Source organism: Tinamus guttatus, unplaced genomic scaffold (assembly GCF_059628265.1).
Source record: "Tinamus guttatus ecotype Peru unplaced genomic scaffold, ASM5962826v1 Tinamus_guttatus_pri_ptg000732l, whole genome shotgun sequence".
NCBI classification, from domain to species: Eukaryota; Metazoa; Chordata; class Aves; order Tinamiformes; family Tinamidae; genus Tinamus; species Tinamus guttatus.
In genome coordinates, this window is record NW_028289266.1 from 256,884 (window position 1) to 270,939 (window position 14,056).

A 14,056-nucleotide genomic window follows, 5' to 3' on the forward strand; every position below is an offset into this window, starting at 1 on the left:
GAAGAAGTGAGAAATGAATAATTTGAATGTTTTTCGACCAACTTCCCCCTAATTATTTTATTTACACAATCCAGTGAATAATGGAGTTAGGCAGCAAACAGCAGAAAAGATCAAAAGCTCTTGATACTGGATGCTGACATACCTGAGAATTCCTGCCTATTATCAGGAAAGCTTTGTGCTCTGGACATTCGTGACTTCCGAAAAGAAGGGCTATTAAAGAAAGAAGGCAAATATAAGCTTTGCTGGAGAGAAACCTACAAGACCTTTAAACACCAGCCAAAATATCTGCCTGCTGGTATGGCTTGAGACCCAGTTTTCCTGCAGCCACATGTAATACAAGGTTAAAACTAAAGCTAAGAGGAAGAGCAAACAGGATACTGCTTGCAGTACACAGCTCACAGGCAATTAAAGAATGGGACCACTGCCCTAGATGGTTTTCCATGAGGGATAAGAGTTCCTGTCCTGAAAACTTGTATTCACTTTCCTCTTTGTCAGCAGCTGATGGGCCAGAACACAAATTTATAACGTCAATCCCCTGTGTTTCTCCCCAAATAAGCAGAGCCTTTCCAGCAAGCCTAAGTACCCTAAGCCACCTATAAATTCATACTCTTCTTTACATACATATTCAGATGCTCAAGGGTAGCACTGTTCCTAATACCTGCAAGAAATCAGCACCATCAGCTGCAAAGAAAGTGAAAAGTGGGACTGAGAGTGTATCAAACCTGACATGCAGAGCTCCCCCATTTCCTTTGAAATTAATGTTATATCTTGTAGGACATAGGAATCTTGTATAATGATATATTTCTGTACCTTTGAATAGTTTGTTTTTATTTTTTTTAAATGAACAAGTAGAGCCTTGTCTTAAAGGATTTAAATACATTGCAGCCAGATGTTCTCAAGAGTCTACACACAAACAGCACTCTTTAAAATTTTGTATTTATAACATACGACTACTGAAGCACCAGTTTGTTGATACATGGTTTTGCCAGAAAATAAAACAGCCTTAAGATGTAGTTAATTCCCTGTAAGGAGTACATTGGGATATTGGGCTGGAAAAGTTCCTCCTTCTCTATGGGAAAACTTGTAAGATGGAAAACAGATTTTCACATAGATGCAACTGGCATTTCAATTTGAGCACGTCTGAGTTCCTACCAACTTGCATGTTTGTACCTGTCTGCTGACCTGTCCAAAGACTGACAGCTTCCTGACACAGAGTTTTCGGCACTGCTTAAAGGGTCCAGCATCTGTAACACAAGAAAAGTCACATGGCAACATCAGCTGTGCAAGAGGATCAGAATTGGTAACTGTTCATCTGAAGAACATCCAGACAAATAGGGGAGCCTAAAGCTGTTTAGAATGAACATTTTTCCCTTCTCTCTCACATAATTTGTTAGAGTTAAGGACATATCATGTTTGAGCCATCGCTCTGCCTCAAGCAACATCAGAGCCATGATAGTTCCAGCTGTGGAACTCAAGTGACTTCAGGAACAGAAGCTGCTGTCCCCATCTGCACACTGGCCTTACTTTGGCCTTATTTCCTACTTTTTAAATGGAGATGGTAATTTTAAACGCAAGAGGGTCACATCAACCTGATAATAGGAACTGAGCTATCTGCACGATGCATGACAAAGCCATGGCTCTCATTCAGACGTGGGGAGACCAGGCACAACACGTACAGCAACTGCTTCTAGCAATCCAACATATACACTGCATTTACATACATACAAACAAAGTTGGAACACAGTTTAAGTGAACAAGTATTAGTAGCTGCTAACACAACTCCAGCTATTGAATAGACGGAAAAAAAAAAAAAAAAAAGGCCTAGATAACAGCAATAAGCTCCTTAACTGCTGCACTTATTTTTCTTCACCCTAGTGCTCATACTCACACACTGTTCATTGGTTTCTGGGATGAATTCGCCTTCGCTGTTTATGCTGGTGTAGGAGCCCTGGCGAGCGATGCGCTGCTGCCTCTCTGGGACGTACCCCGGCGGCGGCGAACTTCGGCCTGTGTTCTGGGAACCTGGGCCAAAAAGAGCACGCACTGACCAAAAGGAGTCTGCACTGGCATGTACATGAAGCATAAAGTCAAAGTATTCACCTCTGCTGCTTCAGCTCAATGATCACAGCAATTTGGGAGTGAACCTTACAGCCCGGACAGAAACAGAACTGAGAGGTGCAACATCAAAAGGCAGGGAAGATTAGGAATATTCCTGGTGAAGCTCTTAACAGAGCAGTCACTTATCTCTGACCTCTTGTGCCCAAGCATAATTTAATCATCTCAGTAAAGCAAGCTGGCATCTACCAAGACTCCAGGAATCCTTGGTTTTCTAACAGGGGCATGAATTTTGCTCCAGTGCTAAACTCCACTAAAGAAAACACTAATCTCTTCTCCTGGTTACAAGTTTGCCACAACTAGTATCATCCACCCTGAATGACAGTACTGTCCCCACTAGTTATCCTCAGCTGAGCTAATTATACTGACACTTAGCAATGTAAACATCCTACAAGAGCACTGTGCTGCCTTTTTAACACACCCAGCAATCTCTGTCTTACTGTGTGAAACTGGAATAGTGCAACCAGCTTGGAAAACAAACACTGAGGTCAGTTTTGCAGCTTTTGAGATGAGACAGCTAAAAGGACAGAGCATGTCTAGCAGCAAAAAGATGAGAAAAACATTTTAGTCATCTGTTATGGTACTAAGGAGTTTTTGTTGTGCTACCTACTGAGAAGAGCTTGACCTCTGGCATTTCTTTATTCCTTGCAGATCTTGAAGGTGCTACTTCAGAAACAGGAAGGCACAAAATCCTTCATTTGCAGTGACCTATCCACCAAATCAGACTGTGAGTGCCAGGAAATGCTGTGGTCCAGCCAACCTACGCAAGGTCACTCATGAAGTCAGAAGCAGAGCTCACCTCTCAAGCTGTGCTCTTTATGATGCTGCCTTTAACTGTGTGTACTCAGGTGCTATGAAAGATGGGTAAAGACCAGCAGCCACTCTCCCAAGGAAAATATTTTCTACAGAAATTGCTGTAACAAAGAGAGAAGGCAAATGCTGGCAGAACCTAATCAAAAGCTGGTTTGTGCTCTTTTTGGAGAAATGCAGAATGAAAAACACTGGCTTGGTGTGCAGGGTGGACTGCAGGCAAAAAAAATCTATTGCTGAGAGTTACTATGTGATTTTAAGAGTTGGTTCACGTGACAGCGCGAGCCAACCGGAGGGCGGTAAACACGAGCGCGTGCTCCGTGCGCCCCAGGCACGGGAGCACTTTCACTCTTTCCGACACAGTGTCACGGCGCTGACGGAGCCCGAGTCCCGCTGGCGTCAGCCCAGGCGCTATTGTGAAAGGCCACCATCACTGGGCAGGAAAGGGAAGTCGGCACTAAATCACTGTATATCAAAGGAAGTGAGTGGAAAAAAACCACAAGCGCTGCCAGAATGCTTAGCAACTTTTTCTTTTTTTTTTTTTTAAATAGAAGTTATTTTATTTTCAAATCTCTGGACGGGTGACAGCAGGCTCAAGGTCTGCCTGCTTTAGGATACAGGAACTATACAAGTCTATCTGCTGCATGCAAGCAACTTTCCTGTTCATACCACGTGATGAAATGAAAGTTTCTGTGTCTGAAACTCTAGGAAATGGGCTAGATCTTTCCAAAAATCCAAGATAGGAAAAGGGAGAAGAAGGAATTGATTTAACAGTGATCTATGGCCAGAAAACTATTGGACAAGCTGGAACACTTCTGGACCTCAACAAGGCAGCAGTCTGCTACTTTAATTCATATATTATAAATGTGTCAATTTAAATATTTATTAAATGAAATTCATGCTTTCTTGACTGATGAATGACAGGCTTATCAGAAAGTGACAATAAATAAGCAGGAATAAGAGAATAGAGACTGTAACAGTGATACAAAAGGGGCCCCTCATTACTATACAGTTTACCCATGATAGACACTCAGTACAGTCTGTTAGCTTTGGCATTGCTATTTGGATACCTTAGAATGCCAATAAAGGGGAAAGATTTTTTAAAATAAATATTTCTGGCATTGAATTTGCCTGTGAAAAAAAAGAAATGTAATGTTCAGACAAGCGTGGATACCACTGCTTTCTTCATAGCTCCAAGGAATGTTGCTCTAGTTTAAGTTAATAGGCAAACAGAAAAAGAGATGGGAAAACCCTTTCTGTACCAGTTTCAGACACATATTTCATAAGATTTGAGCACTATTCTTTGTTTGTTTGCTACCTCACAAAAGCTACCTGACTAAAAGGGGATCAGCAGCCTTTAGACAGGATTCAAGCAGGCTTGGTAGGCAAGTACAACAGAGAACTACTAGTTTAGGTCTCAAATCCTTCTCTGCTGAGCTTTCCCTCTCATTTAGTTTTGCTCAGGACAGTGTGGATCTGAGCCAATATGCAGACTACTGGTTTTACTTTTAACAGACTTCTTACTTGGCACTGGAAGTTGGTTTGCAAACGTTGACCTAAAATGCTGTTCAGATTTTACCCTAAACGCTGTTAGGATTTTATCCCTACCCTGAGTTCACAGGTGATTTATGCTCCTCTTCTGCTCAGGAGCTGGAATCAAAGCAGCACTGGCAGCTCCCAGCTCCTGGTACCAGCCTTGTGATCTGCAGCACCTATGCCTGAAGCAGTGGGGCTGATAAGCTCTAAAACACGTTAAAGCAACGGAAACAAAACGAACTTCTGCTTCTGTTTCCAGCAAACTTCAGCTTTTCTAACTTTTAGGCAAAGCTCATCTATACACTACAGCACCTTAGGGTCCAGCCTTCTCGCTGCAGATCCCTGTTATTACTCACTTTCCCCCTGCTGCTTCACTGGGCAGTGAGGTTTCACACAAAGAAGCCAGGTTCTAATCCACAATCTTTTCTGTAGGTCCCCAAAATCTTGGGAGTCTCAGATATTTTAGTTTTTCAATATAAAAGGTTTACAGCTTTGACTTTCTTTCATCCACTGATTTGAACACAAGGTTATAGTTATACAAGGGGATAATGCAGACAAATTAGCACAAGTCAGCCAGATCTACCACAGGTAAAAGCCTTAAACATGCATATGTGTGGCTGCTCTAAACTGACACACTAAATGGTGCATCCTATGTCGTGTAAGCTGTATATATAGTTAGTAAATCCTTCCTGTAAAACACCAAATGTCTTAACTTTAGGAAAAGTTCTGAGAGTTGATAATATCTGGCAATCACAGGTTTAGATTTGCATTACCAGAGCTTTACATGGACCTTTCCATGGAAAGCAAATTCATTAATCCAAAAGAAACACAAAGGAAATGAGGCAGGGGCACATCTATCTCTGACTGTTTTTACTACTTTTTGTGCAGCTGAACCAATCTACCACCCTAACCTTGTGCTCTAGTCCTCTGGTAATTACCACCAAAAGAGGGACTTGGTGCATAGCACTCTGGTTAGATATGCAGGGGCAATTCCTGTGCTACCAGGGAAAAAGACTGATTAGAGGAGCTACTGCCGCTTCCAAAGCCCTACCATCAAGAAAAGAAAAAAGAAAAAAAATCTACATTTCATGAACTGAAATTGCCAAAATAAATAAAAAGGCTTAATGGACCCACATAAGCTTTCCAAATCTCTAACCTCAATGAAGCCGGCTGTAGGACATCCTCTGTAGCAGCTCCTCAGCTGTTCAACAACTTAGTAAGGAGCTTTGAAACATTCTTTCAAAAACACATTTAGGACCTTTGAAAATGAACTGCTATGTCCTAGAATAACCTCTCCTTTCTCAAGGGTTTCATGAAATCTGTACCACAAATACTAGCACCCAAAAGATAAGTTTCACAAAACAGCACGAGCAGAAGTGTCAAAAATACTCACTGACAGATAGATGCCTACTTCTGGGTTCTGGCTGCTGATAGGGTGTGTTCACATCCCCGACCGATTGGGAAGTTTTAATCCTGACTTGTTTGGGCAGTCCAGAATGGGATGAGGAACTGGTCTGTTGGGTAAAAGGAGAAAAAGAAAATGAGACCAAGGACCTCAAGCGGTCTGGCCACAGTTGCAGAAATATTATGTTTAGTAGCAAGAAAGTAACAGAGACAGCCCTAGAGCCTGAGATCTTATTATTTCATAGGTGAGAAACAGTAAAGGCAGGACAAGCTTCACAATCACAGTGTGAAACAGGAGTCGAACAACTAGAGTGTGCTCCCCTGCAGCCCGGAACACATGCAGGATTTACGAGTCTTGGTGTTTGTCTTCCATGAGCAAGTGTCCATGAAACCCACAGGAAAGGGGCCTGTATCACACACCGGCCCGTGGAAGAACCTACAATTGCTGCCAGTCATCTCAGCTGGCCAAAAGGACCCTGAGAAAATAAATGCTGCTTTCTGAAAATCATTTGAATAGGATGTGGTAAATAAGACACGAGGTTGCACAAAGGAAAAGGTGAAGTATTGAAGAGGTGCTCATTTAATAAGCAAAATCTATCTTTTGCACAGAATAAGGGGGAGGGACCTGATTTAAATTAAAAAAAAAAAAAAAAAGTCTTTGGTTGTGCAAATTACCATGAAAAAACTCATGGGGGCTGAACAAAGGGTTCACAGGTCACACCATATACATAGGTGGCCAGGCCCTAGTTCTCTAGGTGTTCAACTTAATCAGTTCTTCCCATTAGTTTCTAAGCAGAAAGAAAGGACTGAAAACAAAGAGCACGAATGAGCCACACCAAGAGGCACAAGGAAATTAATATAAACAGTATTCAGAAACACAGACTCTCTGCACTAGTAACACAGCTACTGCTGTAAAGTTATTTTTTTTTAATATACAGATTTGTGCCAAAGTCACGGCATTACCTTTCCATCCCCAGAAAAAGAAAAGAGCACAACCAAAACAAAATCTGCATCCTGTACTTCAGGAAAAATAATGCTTCCCGCTCCCTCAGTGGGATGAGATCATGCAGCCAAGAAGCCTCCTTCAGACTTGTGGGCTTTTGCTTTATCACATGTAGGTCTCTCCTGTCAGGCAACTCAGAGATGAAGAGGAAGTCAGAGGAGAGGGGGGAAACAGTGGCACTTACTGAAGACTTCGCTGTTTGTTTCTGCTTTGAGCAAAAGAGGAAAAAACAGCTAATAAAAGGGCAACACCACAGCACTGGTTATTGGCTGATGCAGGGATGAGATTGGCTAAGTGTTTATTGTAGGATGGCGTGGGTGGCCTGGCTAAAGTTTGGATAGTATCGTTTAACGTCTGTGTTGCTTGTAGCCTGAAGACACTGAGGTTAATGGAGGGCTGTAAAAGAGCACTGTTTTACCAAGTATTGTCTTGAGAACAGCCAGGAACTAATACGTAGGGAAAGGTGATAGGACAAGGAACAGCATGAACCTCTCCTCTATATCTTTCCATCTTCTGGCATTCAATTATTTGGGAAAGTGCTGTTAATACTCCTGCAGGTTTTTATATTTCAATTAACATGGATTATCAAATTTATAAATAATGAGAAGTATATCTAAGTTCTCTTGACAGTTCCAAGAATTACAGGTTTGAGTCTTCCAAGAGCCTGAGCCCACAGAAGATGAAAAGGAGTGACACATTCTAGGCTCAGAAGCTGCTATCAACATAATCTTCATAATCAGGGTAGCAGGTGGTTGTCATACAATTCAAAATAATCCATAATTCGCAAATAAAATATCTAAGCAGTCAAGATCTTTGTCTTTAAAAGTTGTACGACCTTAAGACTGATAAAAAAAAAAAACAGCATCGATTGACAAAGTTCTCCAGTTGCAGATCATCAAAAGAAACTTCTGACACTTCCTGCCCCAGTGGAGTTCAATTCCAGCTCAGTTCACTCCCCAAAACATGCAAATTTGTGAACCTCACTTAAAAGACCTAACTATTCCTGTTATGATCTTTTCTGCTGAGAAGTGAAAATTACATTAAAACTCATTGCCACAGCTCCTCGTGCCATAGGAAAGTGAATCAAGACAATCAGATTCATCTTAGTTGTGAACATGCCTCATCATTAGGCAAAAGCAACTTGTTTTTAGCCTCATTATTAGATAAAAGAAATTTAATTTCCCCATAGTAGGCTGGATTCAAATCCATAAAATACAGATGGGGAGAAAGAGTCATTAGGAAGTGACCTGAGGTTTCTCATCCAGAGAAAAAGAAAAACAAAACAAAACAAATAAACAAACAAAAAGACTCTTCAAGAATGAGTCTTCAGGAATGAGTCTCAGGACAGGATTATTAGAAGCAGTTTTGACACTGTGCTATCAATCAAAACTATAAGAAGTTATCTGTGAACCAAATTCATTAAGTGCTTTCTGGATACAGTTACAGGGTTTTCTAAATAAATCTTCACAATCACAGCTTAAAAGCCTCTGTTCAGTGTTTTAGTCCCTAAATACCTGCTGAAACAAAAAGGAAAAATTATACCTATAGCTTAGCCAGAGCAAGGACATACAACATATGCATGTGTACATGTGAAGCACAGCAACCTTGCTGATTCGTATTACTCTCTGCAGCAGAATACTACATTTCAAAGCTTAAAGGTAGAAACCTTCACTTTTACTGCAGTGCCACAGGAGCTGTTACCTACATGGTTTCTGTCCTGAGACAGTAGTAATATTCTGAGACTTTTCACATTAGAGCTTCGGTCCAAGAGATCTATTGCTTTATCCAGGTCATCTTGATTCTTCAAAGGAATAGATAACTGCAAAATATAGAACAGAAAAAGAGTAAAGACAAAAAAAGAGTATACTTTCACAATAGAAATTGATATAAACATTAGGAAAAAAAAAACAGAATATGAGGTTTCTAATTGCTTAATTATTCCACAATTTTTCATCATAATACTGTCTTTTAAGACATGATTTTCCTCCCACACCACCAGAGACTGGTTGACCCTATGCAAATTTCCCTACGGCAGCGTCCACAAGATTAATTACTACCTGATCTTTTAGATTTCAAAGAGCAGGTCAGAGACAAGCTCTTGTCTCTCTGATGAGAACACTGTCTTGGAATATTTATGAATCCAGACCAAATAATCAAGTGAAAACTGGTTTCACATGAGAGAGGAATACAAGGAAGATTAAGGCTTTTATAGAAGGATTCAGAAAATAATTTGAAGACTGATAATAAAACACTGTCAAATTGTGTCAGAGGCCCTCTGTTGTATAGCCCACAACTCAAAACGTGTGTTATTAACACTAAAGGACCACTTCAATTTCATTTTGGTCAAATTTCTACTGGTGAATGAAGTGTTGCACCCCCTTCATGAGGGATGTAACACCATGACAAAAAACAAAAATAAGGGAAGGCCGAGGTGTCTGGAGCAGGTAATCCAAAAAAAATTGATTATAGTTAACAGACACAATGCATTTTGAGCATTATTATCATATTGCAATGTGTTTTGAGCATTGATAACAACCCTCTTACCTCGTTGTTCATGTAGTGGAGGTCCAGCGGCTGGCCAAATGCTGTCTTCACTTTCTGTTGCACATCTTCATAGCGCACGGGACGGACAAACGGGATAATTCTGGAAGGAAAAGGAATCACTGATTGAATCAAGAGATGTACCTGACCACACAATCAAGTTAGACGGGAGAATTATTTAAAAGAAATAAAGGTTTCAACAAACATGCTCACAGCAAGTTAGTCCTTGCAAGCCGGTATCAGCAGGAACTCACAAAGGGAGCTGAAAATCTGCACCCCAGGGTTGGTCTGTGACATTCCCTCCTCAGAGGCTGTTCTGCAAGTCCAGGCCACAGCTTCAAACACCCAAACCGCAGGACCACGACACTGTCTTTGCAGCTATCCTTCAAACCACGCGCAACGCAGCTTGGACATTTTTGTCAAGAGCTGAAGCCAAATCAACTGTGCGCAACTGTTACATTTGTTGTTCTTTCTTTCTCTTTCTTTTCAATTTTGTTTTGTTGTTTTAGACTTAATGAATCAAAATGTACAGAGTCCTACAGGACCTAATGAGACCTAATGAATCAAAACCTACAGATTGCTTCAGCTGTGATATCAGAGCACAGCTGCCCGAAAACACTGCCATAATACAGAATATTCTTATCTGTCTCAACCCCCTCGTGCTTCCTCCCTACCTCAGTAGAAAAGAAACATTTAAAATAAAATTCACAAGATATTTTTCTTGGGTGTTCATGGGTAATGTATCTCTGGGCACCTCCACCACCTATCTCGCAGGAGAAATCTTGCACAAATGTAAATCATCCTGACTGCTTTCTCTGAGCCCAGACCTCCTGACATACCAGTTATAACATTCAGCTATTTCCTTGCCAGTTGAATGACAGGTAGTTTGAGACTAATGTACACACACGGCTGCAAAAAAGCCAGAAATCCAGATGGCAACTGGCAGAGCCATCCTAGGGGAACCCAGCAAAATCCTGCGGCATAGGCACGATTTTCAGAAAAAGACAGCATAGTTTTCACTCTTCAGTATTTACGATTGTTTGGCCTGTCTAGGAATAAAAACTACATGGCGCTAGGCAAAGAAGCAACATGAAGCTCCAGCAAAGCTTCTACGACTGTTTATTTTGCTGGAATGTTCTTCTGTAGGAACTCGCCAAGTACTCAGAAAGTCCCTACCTTGAAAGCAAGGAAAACAGACTATTTTCCCCTTTTTCAGAGCACAAATCAGCAAGTGAAGAAAATGCTGGGTCAAGAAACCAAAGATTCAAATGTAAACCACAGCTTACAACCCACTAGGCCATATTTTAGCAAACCATGGATGTCTAATGTTCAGAAAACTGCTCTTTTTGCTGCATGAGGCCCTGATGGATATTTTTTCCTGCTTTGGGGCTCATTTGCCCTGGACTTCTAATCATCTCATCGTCTGCTTCTGCAAGGTCCAGAAGACCACACGGACTCCTGGCTGAGCCGCTTTGGGACACAGTTGACAGCAACTGACCATTGCAAAGCTGTGGATCACTCACAGCTGCAACTTGAAACAACCTGCACTAGCGCAGCTCCTCATGCCTCAAGGATTGCCATAAAAACTGCAATCATTCAGCCCCACTTGGCAATTTTGCCACCAGGTCGAAATAGGAAGACATGAGCAGACCACAGAAACCCAAGACCTGTCTCGTTCACAGGGACGACTCTTTGTTTCAGTACAGCGAAATCCCAAACTCTCTCTGGGGAAGCTCACAGAGTTTCTGCTGAACCTGCCTTTTGGACAGGAGGCACTTTCCAAAACGTCAATCCAGCACATTTTGCCAGCACTCAGCAGCCTTTCACTATATGTTGCTTTTGCTTTAAACAGCTCTGAAGTTAGTTGGACTCCTCAGCCCCTTCCCAGGAAAGGTTCATCTTGCTACCGGTCCTACAGCATTCAGCTATCCGGAAATAATTGTCCTTGCTGAAAAAGCAGCCCACAATAACATTTTCTACATATTACTAAAAAACCCATCAGTTAAATTACAGTACTCTGGCACTGTACAAATGTAATTTGGCTCTTGGTTGAACTGAAGTCCCTTATAAAGGCTTCCATTCTATACTCAGGGCATTAAAAAGCAGAGCTGTTCTCAGGTGCCACAAATTCTATTAGTTTAAAAACTCTGTGCACTTTTCTAACACAAAATCATGGACTTCAGGGTTTAAGGAACCCATTCCTGCCTGACCACCTTAAATATTTGTGGTTAGGCCTGGCAGCTCCTCTGAAACCAAACACACACACTTACATTCTCAGTGCAAGCTTGCTGTCTGTAACTGCATACCACTTTGGGAATGGGGAATTCAGGCAAGCGTAACTGCATAATTAGACTAACACACAATCACCCTTTTCATTTTAATGCTACTTCAGAAAAACCTTTCTTCTCCCCGGAGCTCTGTGCTATCTTAAATGCCCTCGCTTGGCAAGGGCAGGTAGGACGACAGTAGAGCGGTCACAAGACTTCCCTTCCAATGTCCCTTGTCACAGCGCGGTAGCTGTGACAGGTCACAGCAGCTCTGCTGTAGTCCCCACGATGCCTTTGACATTGGCAGTGGGTCCTTTTCTCTGCACTTTTCTAAGTGTGCAGTACATGACAGCTATGATTGCTTCTGAATTTTCTCCTCATGCACCAATAAGTCCCATCTTTCTTAGTGACCAAATTCACTGCGCAAGACTTTGGTGAGTGAAACAGTTTGATTTTTTGAGGAAGAATTTATGTGCCATTCCCAAAGCCTGCAGTAGCAACAACAACAACAAAAGCTCCCCCCTCTGCTTTCTATTGTAAAAAAAATCCCTCAATTTGACAAAGGAGGATGCTGGGGAGTGTAAGCAACCCAGTCAGCAATATGCTGTTAGGATATGCGCATACCACTTGTCCTGTATCAAACATAAAAATGCCTTTTTTTTTTTTTTTTTTTTTTTAAGATATCATGAAACCACAAATTCTTGTCGTTTCTGTTGTCTGGGAAGGCAGAAAGCCAAGGATTCTCACACGAAGTAATGTGGACTAACATAAAAGTTCACAATTACAATCCAATTAATTTCTTCAGAAAAAGGCAACTGGAATATAACATCAAGATCTCCTTTTCCCCCCACTCTCAAAAAGAGCTAAACAAGAGCCTTGAGGAAGCTGCAAACAAGCCTGCAGGCTTCCCTTATGTTCTCACAGCCATTGAGGAGCTATAACAATATAAAGATTTTCTCTCAATTAGAAGGGAAATAAGGGGCTTTCTGGGACATATTTGAAACTTTTAGGCATCCATTAGGTCCTCAAGTAATTCTCACTGATAAAACATTTGCATTTCACAGTTGCTCCTATATTAATAGTGAGCTATAACTAACACCACACTCCAAATTTGAGTCCATCAGGGAGCGTGCGCATTAAAACATATCCTCAAATGGAGGCCTGGGCATTAGCAACACTCTGAACTGACTTAGAAACAATGGGCTTCACTGGTTTATTATTTAATTTCTTGAAACTGTAACCAAGCACACAAATTTCGCCTTCATACATTAAATCAGATCTATTCCTTTTGTTGGTGATAAATGTGATCTGATAAACGCATGATAAATGCACAAGTTTTCACGAGACCTTTCTGAAGGACAGATTAAAAGTTGGTGACTGAAGGGGACCTTCTAACCTTCAGGCATGATCTTGTGTCTGGAATAATACAATTCATAAAACACTTACATTTTACTTTTGTGAAAGGTATGTTATTTCAGCAAAAAGATTCTCATGTCCCTGCAAGGAAACTGAAGGACTTAACTAAATTTTATTCATTGGAAACAACACTGTAAACACATAAATGCTAATACAGTTCTGGTTTTCGTAAAAGATGTGTCTTAAAACCAAGTATTAGAGGAAACAACATGGAAATTTTTAGGCCAATGAAAAAAAAAAACCTTCCTGTGCCATATCTGGTGCTCAGTCACAGCAGGACAGTAATAGTGATAGATCATCAGGAAGTGAGAAACTAGAAAAGAATGAAGCCCGTTTGATCAGTTTCATTTGTTTTTAGTTAAATGAAACAAAAAGGGAACGTCTCTAAAATAAAGAGACTATCAGGCTGAATTTAAAGAGAAAGAAGTTTTAAAAACTCACTTAAGTGTGCCTCTTGCAAAGCAGAACACATTTATCATATCAACCTTTTTCTGTTTGTTTTTTTTGGTCCAAAGGACAATAACCTTATCCAGTTATTCTTCTATGCAAAGTTTCAGGCAAAGTAGCAAAAACAGACTTACCGTCTTTCCCCATTATGTTCAAACTTTATCCTTACATCATTCTGCACAAGAGAGAACAAAAGGTTACTTCATTATGAGAGACTTTGACATATATAACAAAGCATGCGAAGAAGCTATATGATTTTAAAGGCTCAAACACAAATTAAGGCAATTTAAAATTAAAAGGATGTGTACCACAATCACAAGTCTTCTGCAATTACAGAACCCATCTTGACCATTTGACTTGCTACTAGTAAGTTCTCTTTGATTTGAGTTTAAAATAAGGGCCCATCATAGAATGCCTCCATGGAATGGGGTGGGAACAACATAATTTTTATTAATTGGCACTGAAATAAGAGGACATTGAAATATATTTTAACTATATAAAAAGTTTAATCCATCTT

General features: G+C 40.8%; 1 protein-coding gene across 1 annotated transcript in view; it reads right to left on the bottom strand.

Annotated features, from left to right (window-relative positions):
• MAP3K3 (mitogen-activated protein kinase kinase kinase 3) overlaps nucleotides 1–14,056 on the bottom strand; it is a 33,965-nt gene that overhangs the window by 10,627 nt on the left and 9,282 nt on the right. The window contains exons 4-10 of the mRNA XM_088537226.1: nucleotides 13,674–13,714; nucleotides 9,413–9,512; nucleotides 8,574–8,687; nucleotides 5,855–5,975; nucleotides 1,889–2,022; nucleotides 1,171–1,244; nucleotides 143–210 (exon numbers count right to left, since the gene is read on the bottom strand). Coding sequence (XP_088393352.1) covers nucleotides 143–210; nucleotides 1,171–1,244; nucleotides 1,889–2,022; nucleotides 5,855–5,975; nucleotides 8,574–8,687; nucleotides 9,413–9,512; nucleotides 13,674–13,714 — 652 coding nt within the window. The remainder of the gene's footprint in view (nucleotides 1–142; nucleotides 211–1,170; nucleotides 1,245–1,888; nucleotides 2,023–5,854; nucleotides 5,976–8,573; nucleotides 8,688–9,412; nucleotides 9,513–13,673; nucleotides 13,715–14,056) is intronic.